Source organism: Passer domesticus, chromosome 36, assembly GCF_036417665.1.
Source record: "Passer domesticus isolate bPasDom1 chromosome 36, bPasDom1.hap1, whole genome shotgun sequence".
NCBI classification, from domain to species: domain Eukaryota; kingdom Metazoa; phylum Chordata; class Aves; order Passeriformes; family Passeridae; genus Passer; species Passer domesticus.
In genome coordinates, this window is record NC_087509.1 from 268,886 (window position 1) to 285,220 (window position 16,335).

The 16,335-nt window shown below is 43.0% G+C and overlaps 1 protein-coding gene, 1 long non-coding RNA gene and 1 gene segment (V, D, J or C); 1 reads left to right on the plus strand and 2 right to left on the minus strand.

Moving 5' to 3' along the window:
- The window catches only part of LOC135288831 (immunoglobulin epsilon heavy chain-like), a 77,790-nt gene that overhangs the window by 13,700 nt on the left and 47,755 nt on the right, over positions 1-16,335 (minus strand). The gene's annotated exons all lie outside the window — the stretch shown is intronic.
- Positions 1,906-6,052, minus strand: LOC135288823 (uncharacterized). Its single transcript, XR_010351732.1, has 3 exons — positions 5,960-6,052; positions 5,456-5,502; positions 1,906-2,020 (listed from the first exon to the last, which is right to left on the minus strand). It is a non-coding gene; the product is annotated as an uncharacterized LOC135288823 (long non-coding RNA).
- LOC135288825 (Ig alpha chain C region-like) lies at positions 7,956-16,191 on the plus strand. The segment is given in 5 exon segments: positions 7,956-7,959; positions 9,104-9,391; positions 10,224-10,559; positions 11,467-11,796; positions 15,766-16,191. Coding segments are annotated over 5 exon segments (1,353 nt in total).

Genomic DNA, 16,335 nt, shown 5'->3' on the forward strand with positions numbered 1-16,335 from the left:
ACCCCAAAAATCGAATTTTTTTGGGGGCGTTTTGACCAAAATTCCAATTTTTGGGACGTTTTATCCCCAAATTTCCCCAAAATTCACTTTTTTTGGGACATTTTTGGTCATTTTGACCCAATTTTTCCTTCCCAAAATTCCAATTTTTGTGACATTTTCTTCCCAAATTTTCCCCTTAGTTGGGACATTTTTGGCCGTTTATGACCCAATTTTCCTTCCCAAAATTCCAAATTTTGGCCATTTTGGGGCAATTTTTTTTGCCCTTTTAATCCCAAATTTTGCCCCAAAATTTCCGATTTTTGGCCTTTTTTTTAATTCCCAAATTTCCCCCCCAAAATCCCAAATTTTCACCATTTTGGTGCAATTTTTTTTTTTTGCTTTTTTATCCCAAATTTTACCCCAAAAATCCAAATTTTTTGACATTTTTCCCCAAATTTTCCCCTTTTTTGGGACATTTTTGGCCCCAATTTTCCTTCCCAAAATTCCAATTTTTGGCCATTTTTGGCCTTTTTTTATTCCCAGTTTCCTCCCCCCAAAATCCCAAATTTTCACCATTTCGGGGCAAATTTTTTTGACATTTTTATCCCAAATTTCGCCCCAAAATTCCAATTTTTTTGGGACAGATTTGGAGCCATTTTATCCCAAATTTCCAAAAAAAATTTCCAATTTTTGGGCCTTTTAATCCAAAAATTTCCAAAAAAAAAAATCAAATTTTTGGCCCCTTTTTTGTCATTTTTTCCTCAATTTCCACCCCCACCTAAAAATTCTCATTTTCCACCATTTTATCCCAAATTTTCCCCAAAATCCTCTCAAATATTCAATTTTTTTGCAATTTTGGACCATTTTTGGCCATTTCATCCCAAATTTCCCTCCCCAAAATTCCGATTTTTTCACTTTTTTCGGGCCATATTTTTCCCAATTTTCCTCTTCCCAAAATTCCAATTTTTCAAAACTTTATCTAAATTTTTTCCCCAAATATTCAAATTTTTCTCAATTTTGGGCCATTTTTTAGTCCATTTAACCCCAATTTTCCCTCCCAAAATTCCCATTTTTAACCCCAAAATTTCCTTTTTTGGAACAATTTTTGGGCCATTTTATCCCAAATTTCCCAAATTTTCCATTTTTGGGGACATTCTTGGGATATTTTTGACCGTTTTATCTCAAAATTCCCATTTTTGGAAATTTTTTGCCCCCAAAATTCCCTTTTTTTCACCATTTTTGGGACCATTTTTTTGGCCATTTTCTCCCAAATGTCCATCCCAAAATTCTCATTTTTTTGGACCATTTTGTCCAAAATTCCAATTTTTGGGACATTTTGGAGCCATTTTAGGCCTTTTATCCTAAATTTCCCCAAAATTCCCTCCCCAAATTCCCATTTTTCACCATTTTTTCCAAAATTCTCCCCAAAATCCCAAATTTTTACCATTTTGTGGCCATTTCACCCCAAAATTCCTATTTCCCCACATTTTACCCCAAATTTCCCATTTTCCCCCCATTTTACCCCAAATTTCCATCCCAAAATTTGAATTTTTTCCCAAAATTCCATTTTTTACCATTTTTCACCGTTTTATCCCAAAATTTCCCCCCAAATTCCATTTTTTTCCCAAAATTCCATTTTTTAACCATTTTTTGGTCTTTTCACCCCAATTTCCCCCCCAATTTCCACTTTTTCATCCTTTTATCCCAATTTCCCCCCAAAATTTCCCCAAAAACCCCCAAATTTTATTTTTTTCCCCCAAATTCCCCTCAAAATTCCAATTTTTACCATTTTTTACCATTTTTGGACATTTTTCCCCCAAAATTCCCCCAAAATTTTCAATTTCCCCCCAAAGTTTCCTCCCCAAATTCCCATATTTTTATTCCCCCCCCAATTTTCCCGTTTTTCCCTCTTTTCACCCCAAATTTCCCCCTCCAGAGCCGCAGCCAATCAGGAGCCGCGGGATCCACGCGGGAGCCAATCAGGAGCGAGCGGATCCGGCCGGGAGCCAATCAGGAGCCTCTGTCCAGCAGGGGGCGCCGTCTGATGGAAAAAACAGGATTTTGGGGGAAATTTGGGGGAAATTTGGGGATTTTTTGGGGGGAAAATTTTGGGGAAAATTTTGGGGAATTTGGGAAATTTTTGGGGGGAATTTTGGGGATTTTTTGGGGATTTTTTTGGGGAAGTTTGAGGGGATTTTGGTGAAATTTGGGGTTTTTGAGGGGAATTTTTGGGGAATTTTTCTTTAATTTTGGGAAATTTTTGGGGATTTTTTTGGGAATTTTTGGAATTTTTTTGGGGGAATTTTTGGAAAAAGTTTTGGGGGAATTTTTGGGGAATTTGGGGGAGAATTTTGGGGATTTTTTTGGAATTTAAAAGGAAAATTTGGGAGGTTTTGGGGAATTTTTAAAAAAAAGTTGTGGATTTTTTTGGGAATTTTTGGGGAGTTTTTGGGAATTTTTGAGAAAATTTTGGCGAAATTTTTGGGAATTTTTGGGATTTTTTTGGGGAGTTTTGAGGGAATTTTGGGGCATTTTTTGAATTTTTTTTAATTTTTAATTTTTTTTTTAATTTTTGGGTATTTTGGGGGAATTTTTTGGGGAATTTTGAGAGGAAAATTTTGGGGGAAATTGGGGGAATTTTTGGATTTTTTTTGGGGAAAATATTTTGGGATTTTTGGGTCAAAATATTTGGGGAATTTTAAGGAAAAATTGGGGAGAATTTTGGTGGAATTTTTGGGGGGATTTTGGAGAAAATTTTAGGAATTTTGGGGATTTTTTTGAGCTTTTTTTGGGGAATTTTGAGGGAAAATTTTTGGGGGATTTTTGGGATTTTTTTACGGGGGATTTTGGTAAAATTTTGGGGGGATTTTTTGGGAAAATTTTGGGGCAATTTGAGGGAAATTTTTGGGGGTTTTGAGGGAGAATTTTACGGGATTTTTTTGTGAATTTTGGGGAAGAATTTTGGGGATTTTTTGGGGGAATTTTTCGGGAATTTTTGGGTCTTAATTTTTAAATTTTGGGGGAATTTTTGAGGGAATTTTTTGTGGATTTTTAATGAATTTTTTTGGGTGAATTTTGGGGGAAATCTTTGGGGTTTTTTTCTGGATTTTTTTTGGGGGGAATGTTTAAAAATTTTTTGGGGGAAATTGGGGAATTTTTTTGGAATTTTTGAGGGAAATTTTCGGGAATTTTGGGGAAATTTTGGGGAGTTTTTGGGATCTGGGAGCTGGGACTGGGCTGAACTGGTTTGAACTGGTCTAAACTGGTCTGGACTGGTCTGAACTGGGAATGCTGGGGCTGGGACTGGTCCTAAACTGGTTTTTACTGGTTTAAGCTGGGCTGGACTGGTTTGGACCGGTTTAAACTGGTTTTAACTGGTCCAAACTGGTCTAAACTGGTCTGAACTGGTCTGGACTGGTCCGAACTGGGAATGCTGGGGCTGGGACTGGTCTAAACTGGTTTTGACTGGTCTAAACTGGTCTGGACTGGTTTGAACTGGGAATGCTGGGAATGGGATGGGTCTAAACTGGTTTGGACTGGTCCTAAACTGGTTTTTACTGGTTTAAGCTGGGCTGGACTGGTTTAAACTGGTCTGGACTGGTCTGGACTGGACTAAACTGGGAATGCTGGGAATGGGATGGGTCTAAACTGGTTTGGACTGGTCTGGACTGGTCTAAACTGGTCTGAACTGGGAATGCTGGGGCTGGACTGGTCTGAACTGGTTTGGACTGGTCTGGACTGGTTTGGACTGGTCTGGACTGGTCTAAACTGGTTTAAGCTGGGCTGGACTGGTCTAAACTGGTCTGGACTGGTCTAAACTGGTCTGGACTGGTTTAAACTGGGAATGCTGGGGCTGGGACTGGTCCTGAACTGGTTTGGACTGGTTTAAGCTGGGCTGGACTGGTCTGGACCGGTTTAAACTGGTTTTAACTGGTCTGAACCGGTCGAACTGGTCTGAACTGGTTTGGACTGGTCTAAACTGGTCTGAACTGGGCTGAACTGGTCTGGACTGGTCCGAACTGGGAATGGTGGGGCTGGGACTGGTCTAAACTGGTATAAACTGGTTTGGACTGGTCTAAACTGGTCTGAACTGGTTTAAGCTGGACTGGACTGGTTTAAACTGGTTTTAACTGGTCTGGACTGGTTTTAACTGGTCTGGACTGGTCCAAACTGGTTTAAGTTGGGCTGGACTGGTCTGGACTGGGAATGCTGGGGCTGGGACTGGTCTGAACTGGTTTGTACTGGTCTGGACTGGTCCGAACTGGGAATGCTGGGGCTGGGACTGGTCTAAACTGGTTTTGACTGGTCTAAACTGGTCTGGACTGGTTTGAACTGGGAATGCTGGGAATGGGATGGGTCTAAACTGGTTTGGACTGGTCTAAACTGGTCTGGACTGGGAATGGTGGGGCTGGACTGGTCTAAACTGGCTTGGACTGGTCTAAACTGGTGAAAACTGGTCTAAACTGGTTTAAGCTGGGCTGGACTGGTCTAAACTGGTCTAAACTGGTCTAAACTGGTCTGGACTGGTTTAAACTGGGAATGCTGGGGCTGGGACTGGTCCTAAACTGGTTTTTACTGGTTTAAGCTGGGCTGGACTGGTTTGGACTGGTTTAAACTGGTCTGAACTGGTCTGGACTGGAAATGCTGGGGCTGGACTGGTCCTAAACTGGTTTTTACTGGTCTGGACTGGTCTGAACTGGTCTGAACTGGTTTAAACTGGTCTGGACTGGGACTGGTTCTAAACTGGTCTAAACTGGTCTAAACTGGTCTGGACTGGTCTAAACTGGGAATGCTGGAGCTGGGACCGGTCCTAAACTGGTTTGGACTGGTTTAAGCTGGGCTGGACTGGTTTGGACTGGTTTGAACTGGTTCTAACTGGTCTAAACTGGTCTGAACCGGGCTGTACTGGTCTGAACTGGTCTGGTCTGTTCTAAACTGGGAATGCTGGGGCTGGGATGGGTCTAAACTGGTCTAAACTGGTTTTGACTGGTTTAAGCTAGGGCTGGACTGGTCTAAACTGGTTTGGACTGGGAATGCTGGGGCTGGGACTGGTCCTAAACTGGTTTTTACTGGTTTAAGCTGGGCTGGACTGGTTTGGACTGGTTTAAACTGGTCCAAACTGGTCTAAACTGGTTTAAACTGGTCTGGACTGGTCCGAACTGGGGATGCTGGAGCTGGGACTGGTCTAAACTGGTCTGGACTGGTTTAAACTGGTCTAAACTGGGATTGCTGGGAAGGTTTTCAGGCCCGGCCCCCCCCCTCCCCAAATTCGGGATTTTTGCGCCCAAAATTCCCCAAATTCCCCCCAAAATCCCCAAATTCCCCCCAAAATCCAGGCCGGGCTTGGTTAAAACCGAGTTTAACCCAAAATCCCCGAAATTCAACCCAAAACTGAGCTTAAAGTTCAAAAAAATTAAAAAATGCCCCAAAATTGCCCAAAATTTAAGAAATTCACCCCAAAATTCATAAAACTTACCCCAAATCTTCTCAGGTGAGCTCAAACCAGGTGAGGCTCTGTTAGAACTGAGTTTAAACACAAAATCCTCTAAATTCACCCCAAAACTGAGCCAAAAGTTTTAAAATCAGCCAAAATTGGCTAAAATCCTCAAAATTCACCCCAAAATTCGCAAAATTTACCCAAAATCTTCTCAGGTGAGCCTAAACCAGGTGAGGCTTTGATAAAACCGAATTTAAACCCAAAAACCCCCAAATTCAACCCAAAACAGAGCTAAAAGTACCAAAATCAGCCAAAATTGCACAAAATTGCCCAAAATCCTCAAAATTCACCCCAAAAATCACAAAACTCACACAAAATCTTCTCAGGTGAACTCAAACAAGGTGAGGCTTTGTAAAAATTGAGTTTAAACCCAAAATCATCTAAATTCAACCCAAATCTGAGCTTAAAATTCTAAAATCAGCCCAAAAATCACTAAAATTGACAAAAATTGCCCCAAAATTGTTCAAAATTTACAAAACTTACCCCAAATCTTCTCAGGTGAGCTCAGCTCAGGTGAGGCTTCATCAAAACTGAGTTTAAACCCAAAATCCTCTAAATTCACCCCAAAACGGAGCCTAAAGTTCAAAAAATTAAAAGAAAACCACTAAAATTGCCCAAAATTGCCCCAAATTTAAGAAATTTGCAACAAATTTGCTCAGGTGAGCTCAGCTCAGGTGAGGCTTTAGTTAAAACTGAGTTTAAACCCAAAATCCCCAAAATTCAACCCAAAACTGAGCTTAAATTCTAAAATCAGCCAAAAAATCACTAAAATGGAAAAAAATTGCCCAAATTTTAAGGAATTTACCCAAAATCCACTCAGGTGAGCCCAGCTCAGGTGAGGCTTTGTAAAAAATGAGTTTAAACCCAAAATCCACTAAATTCAACCCAAAACTGAGCTGAAAATTCTGAAATCAGCCCAGAAATCACTAAAATTGCCCAAAATTGCCCAAAATTTACAAAACTCAACCAAAATCTTCTCAGGTGAGCTCATCCCAGGTGAGGCTTTGTAAAAAATGAGTTTAAACCCAAAATCCTCCAAATTCAACCCAAATCTGAGCTTAAAATTCTAAAATCAGCCCAAAAATCACTAAAATTGCCCAAAATTGCCCAAAATTTACAAAACTTACCCCAAATCTTCTCAGGTGAGCTCAGCTCAGGTGAGGCTTTGTAAAAAATGAGTTTAAACCCAAAATCCTCCAAATTCAACCCAAAACTGAGCTTAAAATTCTAAAATCAGCCCAAAAATTGCTAAAATTGCCCAAAATTGCCCCAAAATTGCTCAAAATTCATAAAACTTACCCCAAATCTTCTCAGGTGAGCTCAAACCAGGTGAGGCTCTGTTAGAACTGAGTTTAAACACAAAATCCTCTAAATTCACCCCAAAACTGAGCCAAAAGTTTTAAAATCAGCCAAAATTGGCTGAAATCCTCAAAATTCACCCCAAAAATTGCAAAATTTACCCAAAATCTTCTCAGGTGAGCCTAAACCAGGTGAGGTTCTGTTAAAACCAAGTTTAAACCCTAAAAACCCCAAATTCACCCCAAAACAGAGCTAAAAGTACCAAAATCAGCCAAAATTGCCCAAAATTGCCCAAAATCCTCAAAATTCACCCCAAAAATCACAAAACTCACCCAAAATCTTCTCAGGTGAACTCAAGCAAGGTGAGGCTTTGTAAAAAAAGGGTTTAAACCCAAAATCCACTAAATTCAAACCAAAACTGAGCTTAAAGTTCAAAAAATTTTTAAAAATCACAAAAATAGCTCAAAATTGCCCAAAATTTAAGAAATTTGCCCCAAATCTTCTCAGGTGAGTCCAAATAAGGTGAGGCTTTGTAGAAAATGAGTTTAAACCCAAAATCCACTAAATTCAACCCAAAACAGAACCAAAAAATGCAAAAAAAAAATTAAAAATCACTAAAATTGCTCAAAATTGCCCAAAATTTAAGAAATTTGCCCCAAATCTTCTCAGGTGAGTCCAAATAAGGTGAGGCTTTGTTAAAACTGAGTTTAAACCCAAAATCCTCTAAACTCAACCCAAAACTGAGCTTAAAATTATAAAATCAGCCCAAAAATCACTAAAATTGACAAAATTTGCCCAAAATCACAGAAATTTGCCCCAAATCTTCTCAGGTGAGTCCAAATAAGGCGAGGCTCTGTTAAAAATGAGATTTAACCCAAAAATCTTTGAATTCACCCCAAACCTGAGCCTAAAGATCGGAAAAACAAAAAAAAAACCCCGCGAAAATCGCCCCCAAATTGCCCAAAATCGCCCAAATTTGCCCCAAATCCCCACCTGGGATCGGCGCTGTCACCTATGGGGGGTGGGTGTGGCCTGGTGACGTCACCGGTGACGTCACTCCCAGACGGGGCGGGGCCAATGGGAAACCGCGGTTTCCTTTTTTTGGGGTTTTTGTGGTTTTTTGGGGGTTTCGGTTCTCACGGGGGCGGGGGCGGGGCTATGCTAATGAGGGGGGTCAATCATGGGTAAGCCACGCCCACCGCGGGGTTTTCCCGCCATTTTCGGCCATTTTGGATTCGATTTTTTTGGTTTTTTTTTTTCTTTTTTAAATTTATTCTTTTTTTTTTTTGTTTTTAATTTTCTTTTCTTTTTTTCTCCTAAGTGGGCGTGGCCTATTTATGCTAATTAGGGTGTTTTTCCACGCCCACTCCCCTCAGAAATTTCCCGCCATTTTCTCGTGGAATTTTCGGCCATTTTGGATCCAGCGTCGGCCATTTTGAATCGGATTTTCCTCCATTTTGGATCCATTTCCGCCATCTTGGATCCGCCATTTTGGATACCTGGTCGGCCATCTTGGGTCTGCCATTTTGGATACCTGGTCGGCCATCTTGGATCCGCCATTTTGGATCCAGTTTCAGCCATCTTGGATCCGCCATTTTGGGTCAATTTCAGCCATTTTGGGTCCAATTTTGGCCATCTTGGATCAGCCATTTTGGATCCATTTCCGCCATTTTGGATACCTGGTCGGCCATCTTGGATCAGATTTTTGGCCATCTTGGATCCGCCATTTTGGATCAAATTTCGGCCGTTTTGGACCGGCCATTTTGGATACCTTGTCGGCCATCTTGGATCCAATTTATGGCCATTTTGGATCGGCCATTTTCAACCCATTTTTGGGCCATTTTTGGTCCGATTTTGGCCATTTTTGATCCAATTTCCACCATCTTGGATCGGCCATTTTGGATCTAATTTCAGCCATTTTGGGTCCAATTTCCACCATCTTGGATCGGCCATTTTGAGTCCAATTTCAGCCATTTTGGATCGGCCAATTTTTATCCAATTTTTGGTCATTTTGGCTCAAATTTCAGCCATTTTGGGTCCAGTTTCGGCCATCTTGGATTGGTCACTTTGGATCCAATTTCGGCCATCTTGGACCCATTTTCAGCCATTTTGGGGCCAATTTTGGCCATCTTGGATCGGCTATTTTGGATCCAATGTCCGCCATTTTGGCTCTGATTTCAGCCATCTTGGATCAGATTTTCGGCCATCTTGGATCAAATTTTATGGCAAAATTTGGGGGTTTTTGGGTGTTTCTCATCCAATTTTGGGCGGGATTTTTTCCCCCAGCGTGGGCGTGGCCTAACTATGCAAATCCCCCTAATTTCACAGACCCCGCCCGCTCCCCCAGCGTTTTCCCGCTGCTCTCCTGCGACGGCGACTGCGAGGACCAGGTGAGCTTCGGCTGCCTGGCCGACGGCTTCTTCCCGCAGCCCGCCCAGATCACCTGGGTGGGCGTGGCCTCGGACGCCGCCCGGAACTTTCCGGAAGTCCAGACGGGCAGCGGCCGCTACGGGCTGAGCTCCCAGGTGACCACGAGCGCAGACAAGGCCAAGGAGGGGGACTTCCGGTGCCAGGTGGAGCATTATGGGAAGAATGTGGAGCTGGAGATCACGGGAGGTGAGGACACACCTGGGACACACCTGGGGGGAGTTTTGGGCCCATTCAGGACAAATTTCCGCCATTTTTGATCCATTTTCAGCCATTCTGGATTTTATTTTGCCCATTTTGAATCCAATTTCAGCCATTTTGGGTCAAATTTCAGCCATTTTGGATTTAATTTCAGCCATTTTGAATCCAATTTCAGCCATCTTGGATCAAATTTCAGCCATCTTTGGTCATCCATTTTGGATCAAATTTCAACCATTTTGGCTCCAATTTCAGCTATTTGGGGTTGGCCATTTGGGATCCATTTCGGCCATCTTGGCTCCAATTTCAGCCATTTTGGATCAGCCATTTTGGATCCAATTTTGACCATTTTGAATTGGCCATCTTGGCTCCAATTTCAACCATCTTGGATTGGTCATTTTGCATTTAATCTCAGCCATTTTTGGATCCAATTTTGGCCATTTTGATCCAATTTCAGCCATCTTGGATCAGCCATTTTGGATCCAATTTCAGCTACTTTGGGTTGGCCATTTTGGATCATTTTTTGACTGTCTTGGATCCAATTTCAGCCATTTTGGATCAGCCATCTTGGATCCAATGGCAGCCATTTTGGATCCATTGTCAGCCGTCTTGGCTCCATTTTCAGCCTTTTTGGATTGGCCACTTTGGATCAATTTTGGGCTGTTTTGGATCCGATTTTCAGCCATATTGAATGAGATTTTCAGCCATCTTCAATGAGATTTTCAGCCATTTTAGCTCGATTTCTGTCAGAATTGTTTTGGTTTTTCTGCTGGGATTTTTGGGTCACCTGAACGGGATTTTTGTGCTCACTTGTCCCCACCAGACTCCCTGTGCCGCAACCACACCCCGAACTTCTCCGTGTCCCTCCTGAGCGACCCCAACCAATCCCACCCCGAGGACCCCGAGGTCCACCTGCTGTGCCAGGTGCGTGGGCATGGCGCCGGCGACGCCCATCTCACGTGGTTGGTCAACGGTGACGTCGCCCAGATTGGGGAGAAGCCCTCCAGCTGCGAAGAGGGCGGGGCCGGCCAGGTGACGCTGAGCGGCCGCGCCAACGTCAGCCGGGAATTGTGGGAGTTGGGCGCCACCTTCACCTGCCAGGTTAGCCACGCCCACCTGGACACGCCCCTGCAGGCCAACATCAGCACCTTCTGTAAATGTGAGTGGGAACTGGGGGGGTTTTGGGGGTTTTTGGGCGGTTTTAATGAAAAATTAGGATTTTTTTTTTTAATATTGATGGGATTTGGGTGAAATTTCACGAAATTCTCAGGTTTTTTTTAAAATGAAAATGAAGGGAATTTGTAGAAATTTTGATATTTTTAAAAAATATCAATTTTTTAAATTAGACAGAATTTTAATTTTAAAAACAACACCCAGGAATTTTTTATTTACTAAAATCACGGGGTTTTCACCCAAATTTTTTTTCCATATCCCATTTTATTTTCTCCAACATAAAATCCTCCTCCAACCTCAATTCTCTTCAAAAAATCCCCATGAAATCCCAATTTTTACCCCAAAATTTCCATTTTTTAAGTTAAGAAATCCCATTATTTTACCAAAATTCCACTTTTTTCACCCAAATTTTTTCCCAGTCCCAAATTTCATCTCCAACTTCAATTTCCTCTAAAAAATCCTCTGAAAATCCCAATTTTTTGTCAAAAAATCCCCCAAAAATCCCAATTTTTAGCTAAAAATCACTTTTTTTTTACCAAAATTGCTATTTTTACCCAAATTTTTTTCACATCCTAAATTTCATCTCCAACTGCAATATCCTCTAAAAATCCCTTAAAAATTCCCAATTTTTTCACAAAAAATCCCTAAAAAATCCCATTTTTTCGCTAAAAATTCATGGTTTTTTACCAAAATTCCCGTTTTTTCACCCAAATTTTTTCCCAGTCCCAATTTTATCTCCAACCTCAATTTCCTCTGAAAATCCCAATTTTGTCAGAAAATACCCTCAAAAATCCCTAAAAAAATTCGATTTTTTCGCAAAAAATCCCCATTTTTTCGTAAAAAAATGCAGTTTTTTACCAAAATCTCCATTTTTCTCCCCGTTTTTCCCCCAGCTCCCGTCCCCACGCCCTCGGTGTCGGTGCTGCCGCCCTCCCTGCAAGACCTCTACCTGTCCACCAGCCCCAACCTCACCTGCGTGGCCACCAACCTGAAATCGCCGCAGGCCAAATTCACCTGGAGCCGCTCCCCGCCCGGGGGCGGGGCCTCGGTGGGCGTGGCCACTTCCGGCCCCGCCCTCCGCCTGCCCAACGGCTTCTACGAGCTCCGGAACTTTCTGGGGATCTGCGCCGAGGACTGGAACTCCGGGGACACCTTCACCTGCGCCGTGGCCGTGGAGGAGCTGGGGCCCGAGCCGCTGACGGCCAGCGCCAGGAAGGACACAGGTGGGTTTTGGGGTGAAAAAAGCGGATTTTGGGATTTTTGTGGATTTTTTCAGGAAAAAAATTGGGGGTTTTTAAGTGATTTTCCCTGATTTTTATGCGATTTTTTCTGGTTTTTAGGTGATTTTTTATGGATTTTAGGGGATTTTTTTCCAGGTTTTAAGGTGATTTTTTTTCTGATTTTTCAGTGGGTTTTTTTTGGTTTTTTGGTGATTTTTTCTGGTTTTTAGATGATTTTTTTCTGTTTTTGAGGTGATTTTTTTTCCTGGTTTTAAGTTGATTTTTTCTGGGTTTTAGGTGATTTTTTCTGGGTTTTAGGTGGATAATTCTGGTTTTTATGGTGATTTTTTCTGATTTTTCGGTGATTTTTTTTCCTGGTTTTTATGTGATTTTTTTCTGGTTTTTAGATGATTTTTTCTGGTTTTTAGGTGATTATTTCCAGATTTTTAAGATTATTTTTTCTGATTTTTCAGTGATTTTTTCTGGTTTTTAGGTGATTTTTTTCTGGTTTTTAGGGGATTTTTTTTCTGGTTTTAAGTGATTTTTTTCTTATTTTAACATGATTTTTTTCTGGTTTTTAGGTGATTTTTTCCTGGGTTTTAAGGTGATATTTTCTGATTTTTAGGTGACTTTTTTTTTTGGTGGTTTTTAGGTGATTTTTTTCTGGGTTTTAGGTGGTTAATTCTGGGTTTTAGGTGATTTTTTTCTGATTTTTTCTGATTTTGATCCTGGTTTTTACGTGATTTTTTTTCCGAATTTAAGGTGATTTTTTTTTTCTGATTTTTAGGTAATTTTTTTCTGATTTTTAGGTTATTTTTTCCAGGTTTTTAAGATTATTTTTTCTGATTTTTAGGTGATTTTATCTGGGTTTTTAGGTGATTTTTTTCTGATTTTTAAGTGATTTTTTTCTGGTTTATAGGTGATTTTTTCTGATTTTTAGGTTATTTTTTCCAGGTTTTTAAGGTGATTTTTTTCTGGTTTTTACGTGATTTTTTCTGGGTTTTAAGTGATTTTTTTCTGGTTTATAGGTGATATTTTCTGATTTTTAGGTGATTTTTTTCTGGGTTTTTAGGTGATTTTTTTCTGGTTTTTAGGTGATTTTTTCTGATTTTTATGTGATTTTTTCTGATTTTTCAGTGATTTTTTTTCCAGGTTTTTAAGGTAATTTTTTTCTGATTTTTAAGTGATTTTTTTTCTGATTTTTAGGAGTCTAATTCTGATTTTTCAGTGATTTTTTTGGGTTTTAAGGTGATTTTTCCTGGTTTTAGGATTCCCAGTTTAGGACTGGAATTCCCAGTTTAAGACTGGGTCGGTGTCACCTGGGTCCTACTGGGACATCACTGGGAGGTTACTGGTCCATACTGGGAGGTTACTGGGAGGTTACTGGTCCATACTGGTCCATACTGGTCTATACTGGTTGGTTACTGGTCTATACTGGGAGGTTGCTGGGAGGTTCCTGATCTATACTGGGAGGTCACTGGCCCATACTGGTCCATACTGGGAGGTTACTGGTCCATACTGGTCTATGCTGGGGTGTTACTGGTTTATACTGGTCTATACTGGTTGGTTACTGGTCTATACTGGGAGGTCACTGGTCCATACTGGTCTATACTGGTCCATACTGGGAGGTCACTGGTCTATACTGGGACGCTACTGGACTATACTGGTCTATACTGGGAGGTCACTGATCCATACTGGTCCATACTGGGAGGTCACTGGTCTATACTGGGAGGTCACTGGTCTGTACTGGTCTATACTGGGACGCTACTGGTCCATACTGGTCTATACTGGGAGATCACTGGTCCATACTGGTCTATACTGGTCGGTTACTGGTCCATACTGGGAGGTTCCTGCTCTATACTTGTCCATACTGGTCGGTTACTGGTCCATACTGGTCTATACTGGTCGGTCACTGGTCTATACTGGGAGGATCTCAGAGACCCAACTGGTCCATACTGGAAGGGCCAACTGGTCAAACTGGGAATGATCCAGTCTATACTGGGAGGTCAAACTGGGAATGGCTCCTCAAACTGGGAAACCAAACTGGGAATGGCTCCTCAAACTGGGAGACTCAACTGGGAATGGTTCCTCAAACTGGTAACCCAACTGGGAATGGTTCTGCAAACTGGGAACGCAAACTGGGAATGGTTCTTCTAACTGGGAAACCCAACTGGGAATGGTTCTTCTAACTGGGAAACCCAACTGGGAATGGTTCCTCAAACTGGGAAACTCAAACTGGGAATGGTTCTTCAAACTGGGAAACCCAACTGGGAACCCAACTGGGAATGGCTCTTCAAACTGGGAAACCCAACTGGGAATGGATCTTCTAACTGGGAAACCCAACTGGGATTGGATCTTCTAACTGGGAGACCCAACTGGGAATGGTTTGGTCAACTGGGAACGGTTCTTCAAACTGGGAAACCCAAACTGGGATTGGTTTCTCTAACTGGGAATGGTTCCTCCAACTGGGAAACCCAAACTGGGAATGGTTCTTCAAACTGGGAAACCCAACTGGGAACCCAAACTGGGAATGGTTCCTCCAACTGGGAAACCCAAACTGGGAATGGCTCTTCAAACTGGGAACCCAAACTGGGAATGGTTCCTCTAACTGGGAATGGTTCTTCTAACTGGGAAACCCAACTGGGAACCCAACTGGGAATGGTTTGGTCAACTGGGAACGGTTCTTCAAACTGGGAAACCCAAACTGGGATTGGTTTCTCTAACTGGGAGTGGTTCCTCCAACTGGGAAACCCAAACTGGGAATGGTTCTTCTAACTGGGAAACCCAACTGGGATTGGATTCTCCAACTGGGAAACCCAAACTGGGATTGGTTCCCCCAACTGGGAACCCAACTGGGAATGGATTCTTCAACTGGGAGACCCAACTGGTTATGGTCTTTCCAACTGGGAAACCCAAACTGGGATTGGATTCTCCAACTGGGAAACCCAAACTGGGATTGGTTTCTCTAACTGGGAATGGTTCTTCAAACTGGGAAACCCAAACTGGGATTGGTTTCTCTAACTGGGAATGGTTCCTCCAACTGGGAAACCCAAACTGGGAATGGTTTCTCCAACTGGGAAACCCAACTGGGAATGGCTCCTCTAACTGGGAGACCCAACTGGTAATGGTTTGGTCAACTGGGAACGGTTCTTCAAACTGGGAAACCCAAACTGGGATTGGTTTCTCTAACTGGGAATGGTTCCTCCAACTGGGAACCCAACTGGGAATGGTTCTTCTAACTGGGAAACCCAAACTGGGATTGGTTCCCCCAACTGGGAACCCAACTGGGATTGGTTCCCCCAACTGGGAACCCAACTGGGAATGGATTCTTCAACTGGGAGACCCAACTGGGAATGGTTTGGTCAACTGGGAAACCCAACTGGGAACCCAACTGGGAATGGTTCCTCCAACTGGGAAACCAAACTGGGAATGGCTCCTCTAACTGGCAGACCCAACTGGGAATGGCTCCTCCAACTGGGAAACCCAACTGGGAATGGTTTGGTCAACTGGGAAACCCAACTGGGATTGGTTCCCCCAACTGGGAACCCAACTGGGATTGGATTCTCCAACTGGGAAACCCAACTGGGAATGGTCTTTCCAACTGGGAAACCAAACTGGGAATGGTGAACCCAACTGGGAAACCCAACTGGGATTGGATTCTCCAACTGGGAAACCCAACTGGGAATGGTCTTTCCAACTGGGAAACCCAAACTGGGATTGGTTCCTCTAACTGGGAGACCCAACTGGGAATGGTTCCTCCAACTGGGAAACCCAAACTGGGAGTGGTCTTTCTAACTGGGAGACCCAACTGGGAATGGTTCTTCAAACTGGGAAACCCAACCGGGAATGGTTCTTCAAACTGGGAGACCCAACTGGGATTGGTTCTCCCAACTGGTGAACCCAACAGCGATTGGTCCCTCCACCCCAAGCCCCACCCCCACACTGACCACGCCCACCTCCCCTCCCCCCCAGGCGGCACCGCCGTGGCCCCCAAGGTCTTCGTCTTCCCGCCGCCGCCCGAGGATCTGGCGCTGGGCGAGTCGGCCATCTTGACCTGCCTGGCCAGCGGCTTCTTCCCGCGCGACGTCCTGGTGGCCTGGACGCACCAGGACCGGCCGGTGGCGCCGGACCGCTTCTCGGTGCTGGGCCCGGAGCCGGACGCCGGCGGTTCCGGAAGGTTCTCGGTCTACTCCAAGATGGCGGCCGGGGCGGAGGAGTGGCGGCGCGGCGACGTCTTCGCCTGCGTGGTGGGGCACGAGGGCGTGGCCATGAAGTTCATCCAGAGGAGTTTGGACAAATCCATGACGAGGCCGGCCAACGTCAACGTTTCCGTCATCTTGGCCGACTCTGACACCGTTTGTTATTAAATTTTGGGTGAAATAAACGAAATTTCAGGAAATTCGTGGTTTTATGATTTTTTTTTGGGAAAAAATGGGGTTTTCGGGATGAAAAATGTGGATTTTTATGGGGAAAATATTGATTTTTAGAGAGGAAAAATGTTGATTTCTTAGGAGGGAAAATGTTTAATTTTGGACGAAAAAT